At 40.8% G+C, this 15,131-nt stretch overlaps 1 protein-coding gene and 2 long non-coding RNA genes across 6 annotated transcripts in view; 1 reads left to right on the top strand and 2 right to left on the bottom strand.

The window, feature by feature from the left end:
• Nucleotides 1–9,812, top strand: part of ALDH1L2 (aldehyde dehydrogenase 1 family member L2) — a 61,476-nt gene extending 51,664 nt beyond the window's left edge. For 2 of the 4 annotated variants that reach the window (XM_001089566.5, XM_077954835.1), the window contains 4 exons: nt 1,474–1,639; nt 3,294–3,399; nt 7,307–7,506; nt 9,563–9,812. In XM_001089566.5, coding sequence (XP_001089566.2) covers nt 1,474–1,639; nt 3,294–3,399; nt 7,307–7,506; nt 9,563–9,618 — 528 coding nt within the window. In that variant the 3' untranslated portion in view covers nt 9,619–9,812. Of the gene's footprint in view, nt 1–1,473; nt 1,640–3,293; nt 3,400–5,134; nt 5,458–7,306; nt 7,507–9,562 lie in introns of those variants that run through there. The other 2 variants (XM_077954833.1, XM_077954834.1) reach the window with 2 other exon arrangements.
• Nucleotides 1–15,131, bottom strand: part of LOC144333007 (uncharacterized) — a 61,159-nt gene that overhangs the window by 17,351 nt on the left and 28,677 nt on the right. The window lies entirely within an intron of this gene.
• On the bottom strand, nt 8,376–10,724 carry LOC144333006 (uncharacterized). The gene is made up of 2 exons (XR_013401298.1): nt 10,338–10,724; nt 8,376–10,023 (listed from the first exon to the last, which is right to left on the bottom strand). It is a non-coding gene; the product is annotated as an uncharacterized LOC144333006 (long non-coding RNA).

Here is a 15,131-nt window from a genome sequence, read left to right as displayed (position 1 = left end):
TTCCTTCCACTAAAATAACTAGCTAAATAAATAAACAGCCCCAGTACCTTGATCATAACTCCATAAACATGGGACTAAAAGTCATCTATAGGAGTGTTAAGATGAATTATGTGGCTAAAATAAACTCTAACTTATACTATAATATGTTATTATGAAGGTAGTATTAATCACGAATTTGCTTATATTTGCAAAACCAGCACCCAGTGATTTTTTTCCCCAGACCAATTCCCTATACCCCCACCCACCAAAAAAATGAAGATATTCTTCATTCTTTCTTCATGAGAAGGAGTAACAAGGAAGTCATATAGACAGGCAGATGGAGGGCAGTCAGGTAGGCAGTGGCTGCCTCCTGAACATCACAGTGTAGTTTAATTTTGTGTCTCACTAAAGTAAAGTCTGCAGTGCTACATGTCATGGGCTTTCACAATCAGCTACAATTTGTTGAAATTTCAAACACTGAGACCAGAAATATCAAGGACTTGCTGTATTAGTACATCAACAAGCATGTTTTACAAACAGGCTGTTCGTATTCATTCTTCAGCAGCATTTCTCGGTGTTTGGTACTTGGTACCAAACACTGCATGCTGGGAATATAAAGGTGAACAAGGCAGACATGGTCCCTGGCCACTCAGAACTTCTCATCCAGCACAGAACCCTGGGGAATGCACTAAGAGATTATGGCCAGGCCTAAATTCAAAGTCATGGACCTGCTGGGTCATGATAACTCCCATTCTTCTTACCAGAATTGGACTTAACATTAGAAGATGCAGAAGTAGGTTAAGATAACTGAGGAGTGCAAGAGGTAATTACAAAGACATGTCAGTGATGAACATTGTGCAGCAAAGATTGTTTTTCATCAGAGCATTCCAGTGAGTCATCTGGCATGGCTATACCATGAGAATTTTACAAGGGCAGTCTACCACATTTGAGGAGGAAAAAAAAAAAGATAACAATGTGACCATTTTAGAAATTCCTTTGCCATGAAGAGTGTATGTGATATTAATAAATATTTCGGAATATCAGTTTGCTATTCTTAATGGATTAACATTTAGGATAATTTTCATATAGTATATGTAGCTTATATTGTGCTAGTAGGTAGTGGCTAAGGACTTGGGATTTCAAGTGGAAAAAAGTCTACAGTATTTAGTGGTGTGGTCACTTATTTATCCCCTCTAGGCCTCAGTTTCTTCTTCTGAGAGGCTGAGGGGGGAGGATCACTTGAGCTTAGAAGTTCGAGGTTGCAGTGAGCCGTGCCATGCCACTGTGATCCAGTATGGACGACAGGTTGAGTAAGACCCCGTTTCCATAAAGGGAAAAAAACAAAACAAAACAACCACTACCTCTAGTGCTACTGTAAAGACTAAATGACAATACATCTATAAACACCTTAGCACAACACCTACCACATGGTAGAAACTCCATTATTATTGTTATTAACAGTGAATTGTGTTTTTATGGACTGGTAACATACAGGTAGAAGAAATTAAAAAGATGAAAATTGGTGATCCACTTGACAGATCCACTGATCATGGGCCCCAAAATCATAAGGCCCATCTGGAAAAGCTGCTGCAGTACTGTGAAACTGGAGTGAAAGAGGGGGCCACTTTGGTGTATGGAGGAAGACAAGTCCAAAGGCCAGGTAAGATCACCTCTGTGGGGGTTTACTGGGTGCCCGCCTTCTTCAGTTGGAATGAACAGCGACAGTTTAAGACCAGCCTGGCAACATGGTGAAACTCCATCTCTACCAAAATTTAGCCCAGTGTGGTGGCACGCACCTGTAATCCCAGCTACTGGAGAGGCTGAGGCACAAGAATCACTTTAACCAAGGAGGCAGGTTAAAGTGAGCTGAGGAGGCTGCAGTGAGCTGAGATCAAGCCACTGCACTCCAACCTGGGCAACAGAGTGAGACTCTCTCAAACAAAACAAAACAAAACAAAACAAAAGGAGAGACAACTGGATAATACGTGTCTCCTGATGGAATGAAATGTGTAACACACAGTATCACCTATGAAGTGTTCCTGCCAAAAAAGCTTAAGCTGAATCTAATTACACATTTAGGCCAATCTTTCTATTCATAAGAACTGCAGTAGGAGGCCGGGCGCGGTGGCTCAAGCCTGTAATCCCAGCACTTTGGGAGGCCGAGACGGGCGAATCACTAGGTCAGGAGATCGAGACCATCCTGGCTAACACGGTGAAACCCCGTCTCTACTAAAAAATACAAAAAACTAGCCGGGCGAGGTGGCGGGCGCCTGTAGTCCCAGCTACTCAGGAGGCTGAGACAGGAGAATGGCCCGAACCCGGGAGGCGGAGCTTGCAGTGAGCTGAGATCCGGCCACTGCACTCCAGCCTGGGCGACAGAGCGAGACTCCGTCTCAAAAAAAAAAAAAAAAGAACTGCAGTAGGGAGGGAGGAAGGAACAGGAAGTTATTTTTTAGTGGGTATAGAGTTTCAGTTTTATAAGCTGAAAATAGTTATGAAAATAGATGGTGGGGAAGGTTGCATATTATGAATTTCATAACACTGAGCCATACACTTAAAGATGGTTACAATGGTAAATTTTATGTTATGTGTATTTTACCACAATAAAAGTCATTGGGGAAAAAAAAGCAATACAAGAGATAGAGAAACAAATATCACCCAAAGGAAGCAATGATAAATCCAGAAAGAAAGATAATGTATAGAACAACTGACCATCTCTTTAACATGACAATGGAATAAAAAATAAGGGCAGGACGAAATGGGGAAATGTTTTAGAGTAAAAGATCCTTAAGAAATCTAAACACCAAATACAATGTGTAGAAGAATTTGAATCCTAAATCAAACAAACCAACTGCAAAAAAGCTAATTTCTAGACATTAAGGAAATTAAAATATAAATTCTGAATAAAGAATATTTACTACTTTTGTTAAGCATGACACTGTATAGTGGTTATATAAGAAAATGTCATTTTTTACAGATTTGTACTGAAATACTGAGGTGTTAAAATTATGATATCTGGAATTTGCTTTAAAATATTTCAATAAGGAAAAGATAAATATAGCAAAACATGGATATTTATTTTACCCTTCATTATACTGTTTTCTCTACTTTTACATAGGTTTGATATTTTCATAATAAAGACGTTAAAAAATAAGAACCTGGGCATGCCAACACCAAATAGAGAAATGCAACTCTTCTTGGTTTTACTGAGCCAGAGGGAAAGAAAAAATTATAATGTAATTAAGTGAGAGGACTATTAATTGAAAATGACTTAACCTATAGTTGACATTTTTCTCTTTGTTTTTTCCAAAAAGGCTTTTTCATGGAGCCGACCGTGTTCACAGATGTGGAAGACCACATGTACCTTGCCAAAGAGGAATCCTTTGGGCCTATTATGGTCATTTCTAAATTCCAAAATGGGTAGGTTCTTCAGACACAATTTAACTTACGTTCTGACTAGATAAGTCATTTTTCCCCTTTGCCACTCTGCTATATACACAGCATAAAATTAATGAACATGTAATTTTCTACCATAATAATTAACTTAAATAATTAGAAGTTATGCTTTTGCTAACATCGTAGATCATAGTATATTTTTGCTTTCCAGCTTCAATTAATGGCCAACATAATGGGCTTTTAGCTGATTAAATTTTGGTTTCTCTGCACTCGACATTTGAGGTGTCTGTGGAACAGAGTAAATAACTGAGAAATAACAAAACTGGTTTTCACATTTACGTTCCTATGGTCGGTGGCATCTGTGAAATCTTATTTCCCCAGAGAAAGAGTGCTGTTGGCCGGGCGCGGTGGCTCAAGCCTGTAATCCCAGCACTTTGGGAGGCCGAGACGGGCGGATCACGAGGTCAGGAGATCGAGACCATCCTGGCTAACACGGTGAAACCCCGTCTCTACTAAAAAATACAAAAAACTAGCCGGGCGCGGTGGCGGGCGCCTGTAGTCCCAGCTACTCGGGAGGCTGAGGCCGGAGAATGGCGTGAACCCGGGAGGCGGAGCTTGCAGTGAGCTGAGATCCAGCCACTGCACTCCAGCCTGGGCGACAGAGCGAGACTCCGTCTCAAAAAAAAAAAAAAAAAAAAAAGAAAGAGTGCTGTTATTATAGGGGATATTGCCCCCCAAAGCTTGATACTCAACTTTTCATGGAAATATTCACAACCATCATATAACCAACAGTAAATGGCATGCTGGTTTGTGATACTACATGAAACTTGGCAAAGAGTTCAGCTTATCGAAGAGGACCAAGTGGTAACTGAGCTCCTAAAACAATACTTAATAGAGTGGGGTCTCATGGTATACCGCACAAAATTCTTCAGAATGGCTTTAGATTTATTTCAGCCAATGAGAACTTGAAAAAAAATAAAGAATGGACTTTCTCGGTCTTTGATAGATACAGTATAAAAGACTTCAGGGGACTATAAGGTATAGTGAGTACCCTTGGATATATCCATCCAAGGATGCATACTATCCCATTTCTCATTATACGTTCTCCCATGGTGTTGGTGCTAAACGTGCAGACAATAGAAGTCAGGTTTGAGGGAATCTCCTGTAACATGGCTAAGTCACAACCCCTGTCCTTAAGGAGTTTATTATCTAACAGGGGAGATAGACAGAGATGACAGTTAGTCCACAGAGGGTCAGAGGCAGGATGGTGCAGTGGGTCAGAGGACAACTCTGCCTCCTCTCCCCTCGCTACCTCTCTGAGCTTGGGCCGGTTACTTAACCACTCTGCACCTCACTCCTATAATCCCAACACTTTGCAAGGCCAAGGTCGGGGGATAGTTTGAGGCCAGGAGTTTGAGATCAGCCTGGGCAACACAGGGAGACCCTGTCTCTACAAAAATTCTTTTAAAAAATCAGCTGGGCATGGTGGCATGTGCCTGTAGTCCCAGCTACTTGGGAGGCTGAGGTGGGAGGATCACTTGAGCCCAAGGAGATGGAGGCTGCAGTGAGCTATGATTGCGCCACTGCACTGCAGCCTAGGCAACAGAGCAATACCTGGTCTCTAAAAAAAAAAAAAAAAAATTTAAGCAGATGGCAGTAATGTTTTCCTGTTTCTAGCATAGATGGGAACATTTTCAGAACATAAAATGAATCTTTTGCTTTACATTTAATGAAGTTTTATGTCTTCCTAAAAACATAGGGACATCGATGGAGTGTGGCAGCAAGCAAATAATACAGAGTATGGTTTGGTAACAATGTCTACCTCCTTAGGTCATTCTATTACTAAGTCAAGTATTTGCTGTTGCTACTGCCATCAATATATGCTTGTCATTGCTGTAGACGTAAACAATGTACTATGGAGCTATGGTGATATCCTGATGGTCCTCGAGAAATGGCATAAAACCATCTTTCTCCCTCTAGTCCATTCTATAAATATTTGGGTCCCTATGCATCAGGAAGTGTGAGAGTTTTAGCAGAGCCCAAGTTCACTCCAGGTTAGGTTCCAGATTTCTTGTGCAAGTTTAAAATTTTGAATAGTCAAGATGCCTTTGAAAATCCCTTCATAAGGCACTACACTGAAACCTGTGCTGTCTCAATAAATTCAGCACGATTTTTTCCTCCAGTTTTGGAACAGATCCTGTGTCGTTGCTGGAGCACCAGATGAAATACCTGGCTTGGCCAGGCGCAATGGCTCATGCCTGTAATCCCAGCACTTTGGAAGGCCAAGGCGGGTGGATCACTTGAGGTCAGGAGTTCCAGACCAGCCTGGCCAACATGGTGGAACGCCATCTCTACCAAAAATACAAAAATTAGCTGGGTGTGGTGGCATGCACCTGTAATCTCAGCTACTTGGGAGGCTGAGGCAGGAGAATCGCTTGAACCTGCAAGGCAAAGGTTGCAGTGAGCTCAGATTGTGCCACTGCCCTCCAGCCTGGGTGACAGAGTGAGACTCCATCTCAAAAAGAAAAACAACAACAACTTGGCTTGTATTTGCTGGCCATGTGGTAGAAAATGTGTTTTTAAGCATTAGGATCATGCTAGAAGAAGGGGACATACGCTATGACGGCACATTAGAACTTGACTCAACTGAGACAAGAGTAGGTTCATGTCTTCACCTACTTGGATGTGTATACAAACTAAGTCAAAAGGCGGGGAAATCACGGGACCTATTTTGTTGAATAAGCACATGTAATCCCATTCACTCTCATTCGACGATGCAACACCATAGCATAAAGAGGTATATGAGACATGAAGTTATCCCTGCCCTCAGGGAGCTTTTATCTTCCAATTTATGGATGGCGAACCATTACCTACAGGAAGAGTTAAGTCAGCACTATATAGTTGGTTCTACCAAAATATCAAGTTTGGAAATATATGTACTACCTGATGGTAGCTGGCTTTTATTGAACATTTATTGTGTTCCAGGCATGATTTGTTCATTTCATCCTCATGACAACTAGACAGGTCCTTTGATTATTATTTCCATTTTTCACAATAATAAATGAAGGCATGGGGAGATGAAGTCATTTACCCAAGGTCACCAGGCAGTCTGGCTGCAGGGCCCTCTCACAGAACCACCCTCCTCTCCCACCTCGACAGTGGCACTGGTGGGATCTGAAACGGCTTCAGGCACTGAAGGAGGCTTGAACCTTGTGTGCAAAGTTGGAAGAGATGGAAGGAAATAGGGAGGACACTCTGAAAATCCATCTAGAAGTGGATTCATGGGATTCATGGGAGAAGGGAGGGAGTGGGAGATCATGAATGAGAACCATTGAAGAAGATTGAATATATGACTTTGGGTCAGATTTTAAAAGGTGTTGCATGATATATATGAAAAATGTAATACTAGACTTGTAATATTTTTGGGGACTTTCTTTTGGTGTGAGCCTGATATTTTTCATTTATAAAAATTTAATCAGGCTGGGCACAGTAGCTTACACCTATAATCCCAACACTTTGCAAGGGGCAAGGTTGGGAGACAGTTTGAGGCCAGGAGTTTGAGATCAGCCTGGGCAACACAGGGAGATGCTGTCTCTAAAAAACAAAAAAAAATTTTTTTTTTAAATTAGCTGGGCATGGTGGCACATGCCTGTAGTCCCCGCTACTTGGGAGGCTGAGGTGGGAGGATCATTTGAGCCCAAGGAGATGGAGGCTGCAGTGAGCGATGATTGTGCCACTGCACTGCAGCCTAGGTGACAGAACAATACCTGGTCTCTAAAAAACAACAACAGTGACAACAACAACAAAAAATCATTTAAGCAGATGGCAGTAATGTTTTCCTGTTTCTAGCATAGATGGGAAAATTTTCAGAACATAAAATGAATCTTTTACTTTACATTTAACGAAGTTTTATGCCTTCCTAAAAACACAGGGACATCGATGGAGTGTTGCAGCGAGCAAATAATACAGAGTATGGTTTGGCCTCAGGGGTTTTTACAAGAGACATAAACAAAGCTATGTATGTGAGTGAAAAACTAGAAGCAGGAACTGTTTTTATTAACACATACAACAAGACAGATGTGGCGGCCCCATTCGGCGGAGTTAAACAATCTGGCTTTGGAAAAGACTTAGGTATGGCTTTACTTTTCTGCTTCACATTCCCTTTGTTGTCACATCACAGAAAAATCTGCTCTATGTTTCATGACTCGTGTATGATTTTGAGAGGCATTTCCTACATGGCAGTTAGATCTGGGTTTAGAAGGGCACTCGTTTTTTAAAATACTAAACATTTCTATTGAATATACCATACACACAGAAAAGCGCACACATAGTGTGGAAAGATACTCCTTTTCAAAAGAGTAATGTTTGAAAGGAAAAATAAATTGCAACAATATACTTTAGCTGAAATATATTTGGTGTTTAATCTGACATTTGGCATGAACTCGGGTTAGCTGTCACGAGACTAAATGGAACCGAGAGAGGCAAATGGGTGGGGAGCAATAACCAGCGAGCTCCAAGAATAAATCCTGTCTTGGAGCTTCTTGGCAGGCTTTCAGAGTCAACACTGAAAAACCCTGCAATTGGCAGGGTTCGGGGGAGTCTGAGCAATAAGACTTAAGAGTTTGTAAAAAGCCCGAAATGTAATTCACTGTGAGCAGTGACACTCACACCTTTCAAGCAATAGCTTACTTTCAGTGCCAAACCCATGCCAGGCCCCATTCCACTTAGCCTGTGTAAGCAAAAGCAATTCTCACACGAACTCAGAGGAATAGGTACTACTATTATCTTATTGTACAGAACAGGAAAATGGGGCTCAGAGAGGCTGGGTGAGTTGCCTCAAGTCACAGAGCCAGGCACTGGCAAGAGAGAATTCAAAGCCGGGCAGTCTGGCTGTAGAGCGCATCTCTTATACCCTCAGTCTGCTGTGTTGTTTCAAAAACTGAAACGTTTGTGATTTACTGAAATGACAGTCTGCAAATATAAGTTTAGTTCATTTGGAGTTTTTTTTTTTTTTTGGTTACATTTTCTCTTTACTAATAATTGTGGCAATGTATTTGCAACAGTAAAAGCAGTTCTCATTTTAAATTCCACTGGGTGAAGGTAAGGGCTTGTTTCCCCCGCTTTTCCATGTCTTTAATTTGGTTTTCATGCCTGAATCCAAATCACGGTGGGAGACTTTCTTAGGGAACTTATCATTAGAAAGTGAGGCATCCCTGTTTCACCCGTCTTTTGAGAGAGTGTATTCGACCAGCTTCAGGTCAGTTTTACTATAAAATACTACAGTTTTTCTAATAGTTTCTTCCTCCCTGATTTTAAAACCCCTTAGCCCAGTGGTTGTCAACCTTAGCTGCACAGTGGATTCAAATCACCTGGGAGCTTCAAAAAATACAGAGATACTGATCTAATTGGTCTAGGGTGTGACCTGGGGTCAGGAGTCTTAAAAGCTCCCTGAGTGATTCTAATGTGGGGACAAAGTTGACAGCTCTTATTTTAGCTCAACTTCCAGAATCATGCACTCATTAGTTTCCCCATGGTATTCACTGCCCTTTAACCATTGTAGAGATTGATGACGGTATAGCTCAAAATAGAAAGAGTCAAAGAAAGGCAGACCTATTTATTTTTTGCCTAGACAGGTTCCCCTGTGTTTCTAACAAACAATATAAACTGAATTTTCCTTATCTTTAAAATAAGATTAAACCAAATGATCTCAAACTTTCCTGTGCTCAGTTCTGCTTTAATTAATTTAATCTAGAGGACAGTATCCTGGTTACTTCTGTTTAGCTTAAATGGACAAAAAGGCAGAGTCTGTCATCAAGTAGGGAAATAAAAGAGAAGGGTTTTGGTTTGAAGCTGACCAGACAACACTCTCCGCTCCTTAGAAAGCCTGGTAGCTGGTCTGGGCTGTTACCATAAAAGTGTGGTCCATGGACCACTAGCGTCAGCATCATCAGGGAATGGTTAAAAACACATAACCTCTGGGCCCACACCAGATTTAATCAGATCAGGATCTGCAGCTTAACAAAGTGTTTAGATGGTTAGTATGAACTTCAAAGTGTGAGAAGCACTGGCTTAGGCCACATTCCATTTACTTAGTGACCTGTACACCTGCGTATACCTATGTCTGAAGGTCTGAAGACATCACGTCTGCCTTTGAGTGTGGTTTGTCAACTGCTTTTCTCTGCCCTAGGTGAGGAAGCTCTAAATGAGTATCTCAAAACCAAGACGGTGACGCTGGAATATTAGAGCAACACCATCATCAGGAAAGCCTTGACAGACAGCCCTTTTCAACTCGGGACACACTTAAAAAGATTGGGTGTGCTGAGGCAGGAGGTGTCAGCCACAAACCAAAAAATACACAGATGAACCATGAAGAGGGTCAGGCCCTGCTAAAGCATTTACACACGTGCCTATTTCTAATACACCGTCCAGTGATTTGCAGTTGTTGGGTTTTCACTGTTGTATATCATATGCATTTCTAAAATACCAAGCTGCTTTTCCCCTACCTAGATGAATCTATTCATGGTTTCCATCTTGAAGATGTCAGTACCATGCAGTATAATACACAAAGTGCATTTACTGGAAACTTTGTATAATATGTACAGGTTTTTAACCTCTGAACTATACATAGGGGGTTATTAAAAAGATTTTCTATAAATTTGCTTTTTTTTTTTTTTTTTTTTTGAGACGGAGTCTCACTCTGTTGCCCAGGCTGGAGTGCAGTGGCCGAATATCAGCTCACTGCAAGCTCCACCTCCTGGGTTTACGCCATTCTCCTGCCTCAGCCTCCCGAGTAGCTGGGACTATAGGCGCCTGCCACCTCGCCCGGCTATTTTTTTGTATTTTTTAGTAGAGACGGGGTTTCATCGTGTTAGCCAGGATGGTCTCGATCTCCTGACCTCGTGATCCTCCCGTCTCGGCCTCCCAAAGTGCTGGGATTACAGGCTTGAGCCACCGCGCCCGGCCTATAAATTTGCTTCTAAGGAACAGTGTAACTTGTAAGGAATGTGAAGGTAGTTCTTTTTTAGTATTTGGAAATAAGATACATCTTTGTGCCTTTGATGTTCCATTTTATTTTAACCCACTGTGATGGGTGATTAACCTTGAAACATTATCTTGAGTGCCTACTAGGTACAAGGTACTATATTATGTTCTGAGGAGTATACAGAATTTAATGACATGATGGCTGGCCCCCACATAAATTTTAGTAAATAGCTTTTGAAGTGAATTTTACGTGTGGTATAGTAGGAAGTAAACAGCCTTTGAAGGCAGATCCTGGTTTGTATCATACCATCTTACTATCTGTGTGACTTTGGGAAACTGTTGCAACTCCTCTGAGCCTCCGCTTCCCTATGGGTAAAACAGAGATAGTAAATGCCTTCCTCAGGACCCTTAATAGGAGAATTCCTTGCGGTAATGTAAGTAAAGCACCTCACATTACTGCTTTGTTCATGGTAAGTACTCAAATTTAACTCTGATTTCCTCCGTCATTATTCTTAAAAGATATTGAGATAGTTTAATTAACTAGATGAATTCATTTCCCACAACTCTTTTCAATCATCAATTCCTATTTTTCTCATCCATTGTTCTGACACAATGCCTGATACAGCAGCACTGAAAAATGCCACATAATGAAAAATGGCACTAGTACAAGGAAAAGGGGTGCTTTTCTTTGGGCAACTCGCTTGTCCTTCATGGGACATCTTACTTTCCATTTTTCCACCTATTGGTTCTGCTACTCACTGGCTGTGTGATCTTGGGCAAGACAGTAATCTAATATCTCAGAGCCTAGGTTGAGTATCTATACAATGAGAATCAAATCTCTATCTCAGTAGGCATTGCAAGGAATCAGTGAGATAATATACATAATGCACTTAACAATGCATTTGGATCATAGCGTTGAAGAAATGGAAACTATTAACAGCCCATTTCCCGTTGGCAGACAGAAGTAGTCAGGTGAGTAAGTTTTCACCATCTATGTGTGACTAGAAGGTGGCAAATTTCTGAATCACAGGAGTCTCCAGAAGATAGCCGGAAAGTTAAATTCTATTAATCCTCCTTTAAAAATAAAATTTCAGTCAACATTCCTTTTTCTTTGGCTTTGAAGAAGCCCTTAGGGAATATTTGTCATTTTGGAGACTTGGCAGAATAACATGAGGAGATTAGAGAATCAATAAAAACTAAACAACAAAATCAGAGGCAGAGAACATTTTCAAAAGGAAGAATAGCAGGTTTGATTCTAGCATGATAAATAGAGCGAATTTGGCCTGGAAGCACTTTTGATTATACTATAGCTCATTTACCATCCCAGAGTTTGGCACAGCTGAAATTTTAAGTTGGAATGAATATTCACTGGGGCCAAAATGACAGTTCATATTTGAATAAAAGTGACAAAAGCCTTTTTATAAGTAATCACTTTTAAGTGAAATGTTTTAACTGATTTCATGTGATTTAGAATATGATTTAATCAAATTATTTTAATGATGGATGGAATGGCAAACAAAAACATGCCTGTTCTTCTAGAGTGATTTTACTTTACCCTCTAATGTTCATCTCAGTAGCGGTGTTTTAAATATTCTCTGGGCTGCAAAACTCTTTTGGGAATCTGATAAAAGCTATGACACACACTCCCTGTGTCCCACTTCTACCCCCAAATTCATGTGCACACACAGAATTCTGCAAATATCTTCAAGGGGTTCACAGACCTCCCAAAGGCCATGCTTGGGCCCCAGATTAAGAATTCCTTTCTCCATAGCAAGTTTTAAACATTTCTTACCAGCTTACATTTTTAGATCTGGCTGATCAGAATCAAAGGCTCTGTGTAATACATAAAGTTACCAAGTCAGCTGGAATTGGAACATCACGATCCCCAGCCTGCTGGGTGATTTACTTAACACACAGAGTAATAAAATCATCACTGTTGCTTCAGATCACAGATTATTTTGCTAATAATGCTAAGGATGAAGCTGTGATCTTATTATCACCTGAATCGGGAGGTGTGGATGCTTTAAGCAGTTCCATTTTCCTTCTAATTCCCTATCCCCATACCTTTGCTAAAGCTGTCCCCTTTTGCTCTAACACCCTTCCTGGATATTCCTACCCCTAGCTGGGCTAATTGTCTCTCCTTAATGCTCCCACTTTTCTCAAACATAGCACTTATCACTTGTACTAAAATTACTTGCCTTCCTAATTAGATATAAGCAACCCTCCCCCACTCCAGGATGGGCCTTCTGTCAACAATAATACAATAGCTACCATTTATTGAGGGCCTCCTGTGTGCAAGACCTTAGGCTAAGCATGTTTTAAAGCTGACAATGTCTGAAAAAAAATGAAGAAATCGAGGTACTTTTCTTACTACCTCTACCCCAAAGCCATCATTACCTTTTTTTTTTTTTTTTTTTTTTTTGAGACGGAGTTTTGCTCTTGTTGCCCAGGCTGCAGTGCAGTGGTGCAATCTTGGCTCACTGCAACCTCTGCCTCTTGGGTTCAAGCGATTCTCATGCCTTAGCCTTCCAAGTAGATGGGATTATAGGCGTGTGCCACTACGCCTGGCTAAGTAGAGATGGGGTTTCGCCATGTTGGCTAGGCTGGTCTCAAACTCCTGACCTCAAGTGATCTATCTGCCTTAGCCTCTCAAAGTGCTGAGATTACAGGCATGAACCACTGTGCCCAGCCCATTACCTCTTTCCTACAATTTTGCTCAAGTCTCCCAACTGGTCTTCTGGATTCCTCTCTTGTGTGGTCCTGTTCAAAGCTTAAGTCAGACAGTGTCACTCCTCTGTTTAAAACCTTTCAATGGCCCCCATTTCACGTAGACCAAAGTCCAGCTTATTTACCTGGCCTACCGATCTTGCTCCTGGCTACCTCTGACCTCATCTCCTGTCAATTTCCCTCTCATTCTGTTCCACCATCCTGACTGCCTTGACTTCCTCAAAAGTACAAGCCTGCTACTGCCTCGGGGCCTCCGTCCTTACTGTTCTTCTTCCCAGGGGTGTGCTGGTAAAATATTTAACAAGTAGTTCTCAGGGGCGGGGGAGACAACCCTAATTTGTAGCATTTGCAGGTATCTGTGTGTAAATACTCTCATCAAGGCTACTTTTGAGCTACTAATTTGCCTTCACTGAACACAGAGTTTGGGAAGAGATGCATGCCATCAGAACAAATGCAAGCCAGCACCAGCACACCACTGCCTCATCCTGCAACTCTTGCCCATACACAACCTCATGGCTGGCTGGCTCACTGCCTGCAGGTCTCTCCTCAAATATCATCTGATTAGAGACACATTCCCTGACTACGCTGTCTAAAATAGGCCATATGCTCCCACATTCATACCCCATCGGCTGTCATTCTTTATTCTCTTTATAAGTGCATTATTTTCATAGCACTTATCACTACCTATTGTATATTAATCAATGATCTTTTCCCATTAGAATGTGAGTTTCATGAACAGGTACTTGTTTTGTTTAATACTGTATCTCCAGTCCTAATATGTAACAGGAGCTCAATAAATGTTTGCTTTCCAATGGAGAGGTTAAGTAACCTGCTGAAATCACACAGCTATTAAGTGGCAGAACAGGTTTTCAAGCAATGAATCTGGTGGTTTTAACTAAGTTGAGATAGTTTTTATTCCTAATGCCTAAATCAGGGCCTGGGTAGTGAGCTGTGGGCACATATTAAGAATTAAACTTAAAAAAAAATAAGCAAAATGGACATTATCTGTAAAATCCTTTGTGGAAGTGGCTAGAGCTAGGGTAAAGAACCAAATTTGGTTCCCCATACCTGCCCTCCAAGAAAATAAAGCTGTCAAGGAAAATCTGCGCTAAGAGTAGGGCATGAGGGATGATGGATAAGGCATGAGACATGAGAGATAAGGGGGATTAAATTATTATATTATACAAATGATGCCTGATTTTTAAAATGATTAAATACCCAATTATGTAAAACAAATTTTATAAAATAGGAAAGTAAGATTGACTCAACCATAATTTGTTGAGTCAACCCAAAAATCTATGGTTATTTCCAAACAGAAATAGCCTACAGATGATATCTGAGATTGTTTCAAACTTTTTCTATGAATATGTGTACTTTTTTTTTTACAAAATTAACATAATATTGTTACCTGCTTTTTCAATTAACAATATATCATAAGCATCTTTCTATGTCAATAAACACAATTCTGCATATTTCAATGGCTTTAATTCAATATGATTGTTGGACATTTAGATTTGCTTTTTGCTATTTTAAATGTCACAAAACATCTTATATAAAATTTATGACCAAAGTCATAATTATGTAATTAGAACAAATACCTGGAAGTGGAATTCCTGAATCAATAATCCCACTGACAATTTTCCCAAATCTTTGCCAACATTGTGTATTACAAGTTATGCACTTAGTATCTCTATGCCAATTTTCTCAGCTGTGAAGTGAATATAAGTGTATCTCATAAGGTGATAGCCTTTTTTTAAAAAATAAGGAAATTTATTCTGCCACCGAAAACAGAGTCCAGCAATAGTGCAGTACACAGGTTATTTGATGCAGTGACTCTATAATGTTCTTTGCTCTTATCTGCTATCTGTGGTGTGCTCACTTCACCCTCAAGAGCTGGCTCCATTCATGGCCACGAGAAAGGAGTTCCAGGAATCATATCCCATCATAATGATAGGGACAGGAGACAGGAAAATTCTGGGCAGAAGAGGATGGGTCCCCAGTGAGGGCCCCACCCTTAAGCCTGGAACCACAGCCCAAAATGAGAACGT

Source organism: Macaca mulatta, chromosome 11 (genome assembly GCF_049350105.2).
Source record: "Macaca mulatta isolate MMU2019108-1 chromosome 11, T2T-MMU8v2.0, whole genome shotgun sequence".
NCBI lineage: Eukaryota > Metazoa > Chordata > Mammalia > Primates > Cercopithecidae > Macaca > Macaca mulatta.
The sequence above is the reverse complement of the archived record's forward strand: the minus strand, read 5'-3'. Positions and strand labels throughout refer to the sequence as shown.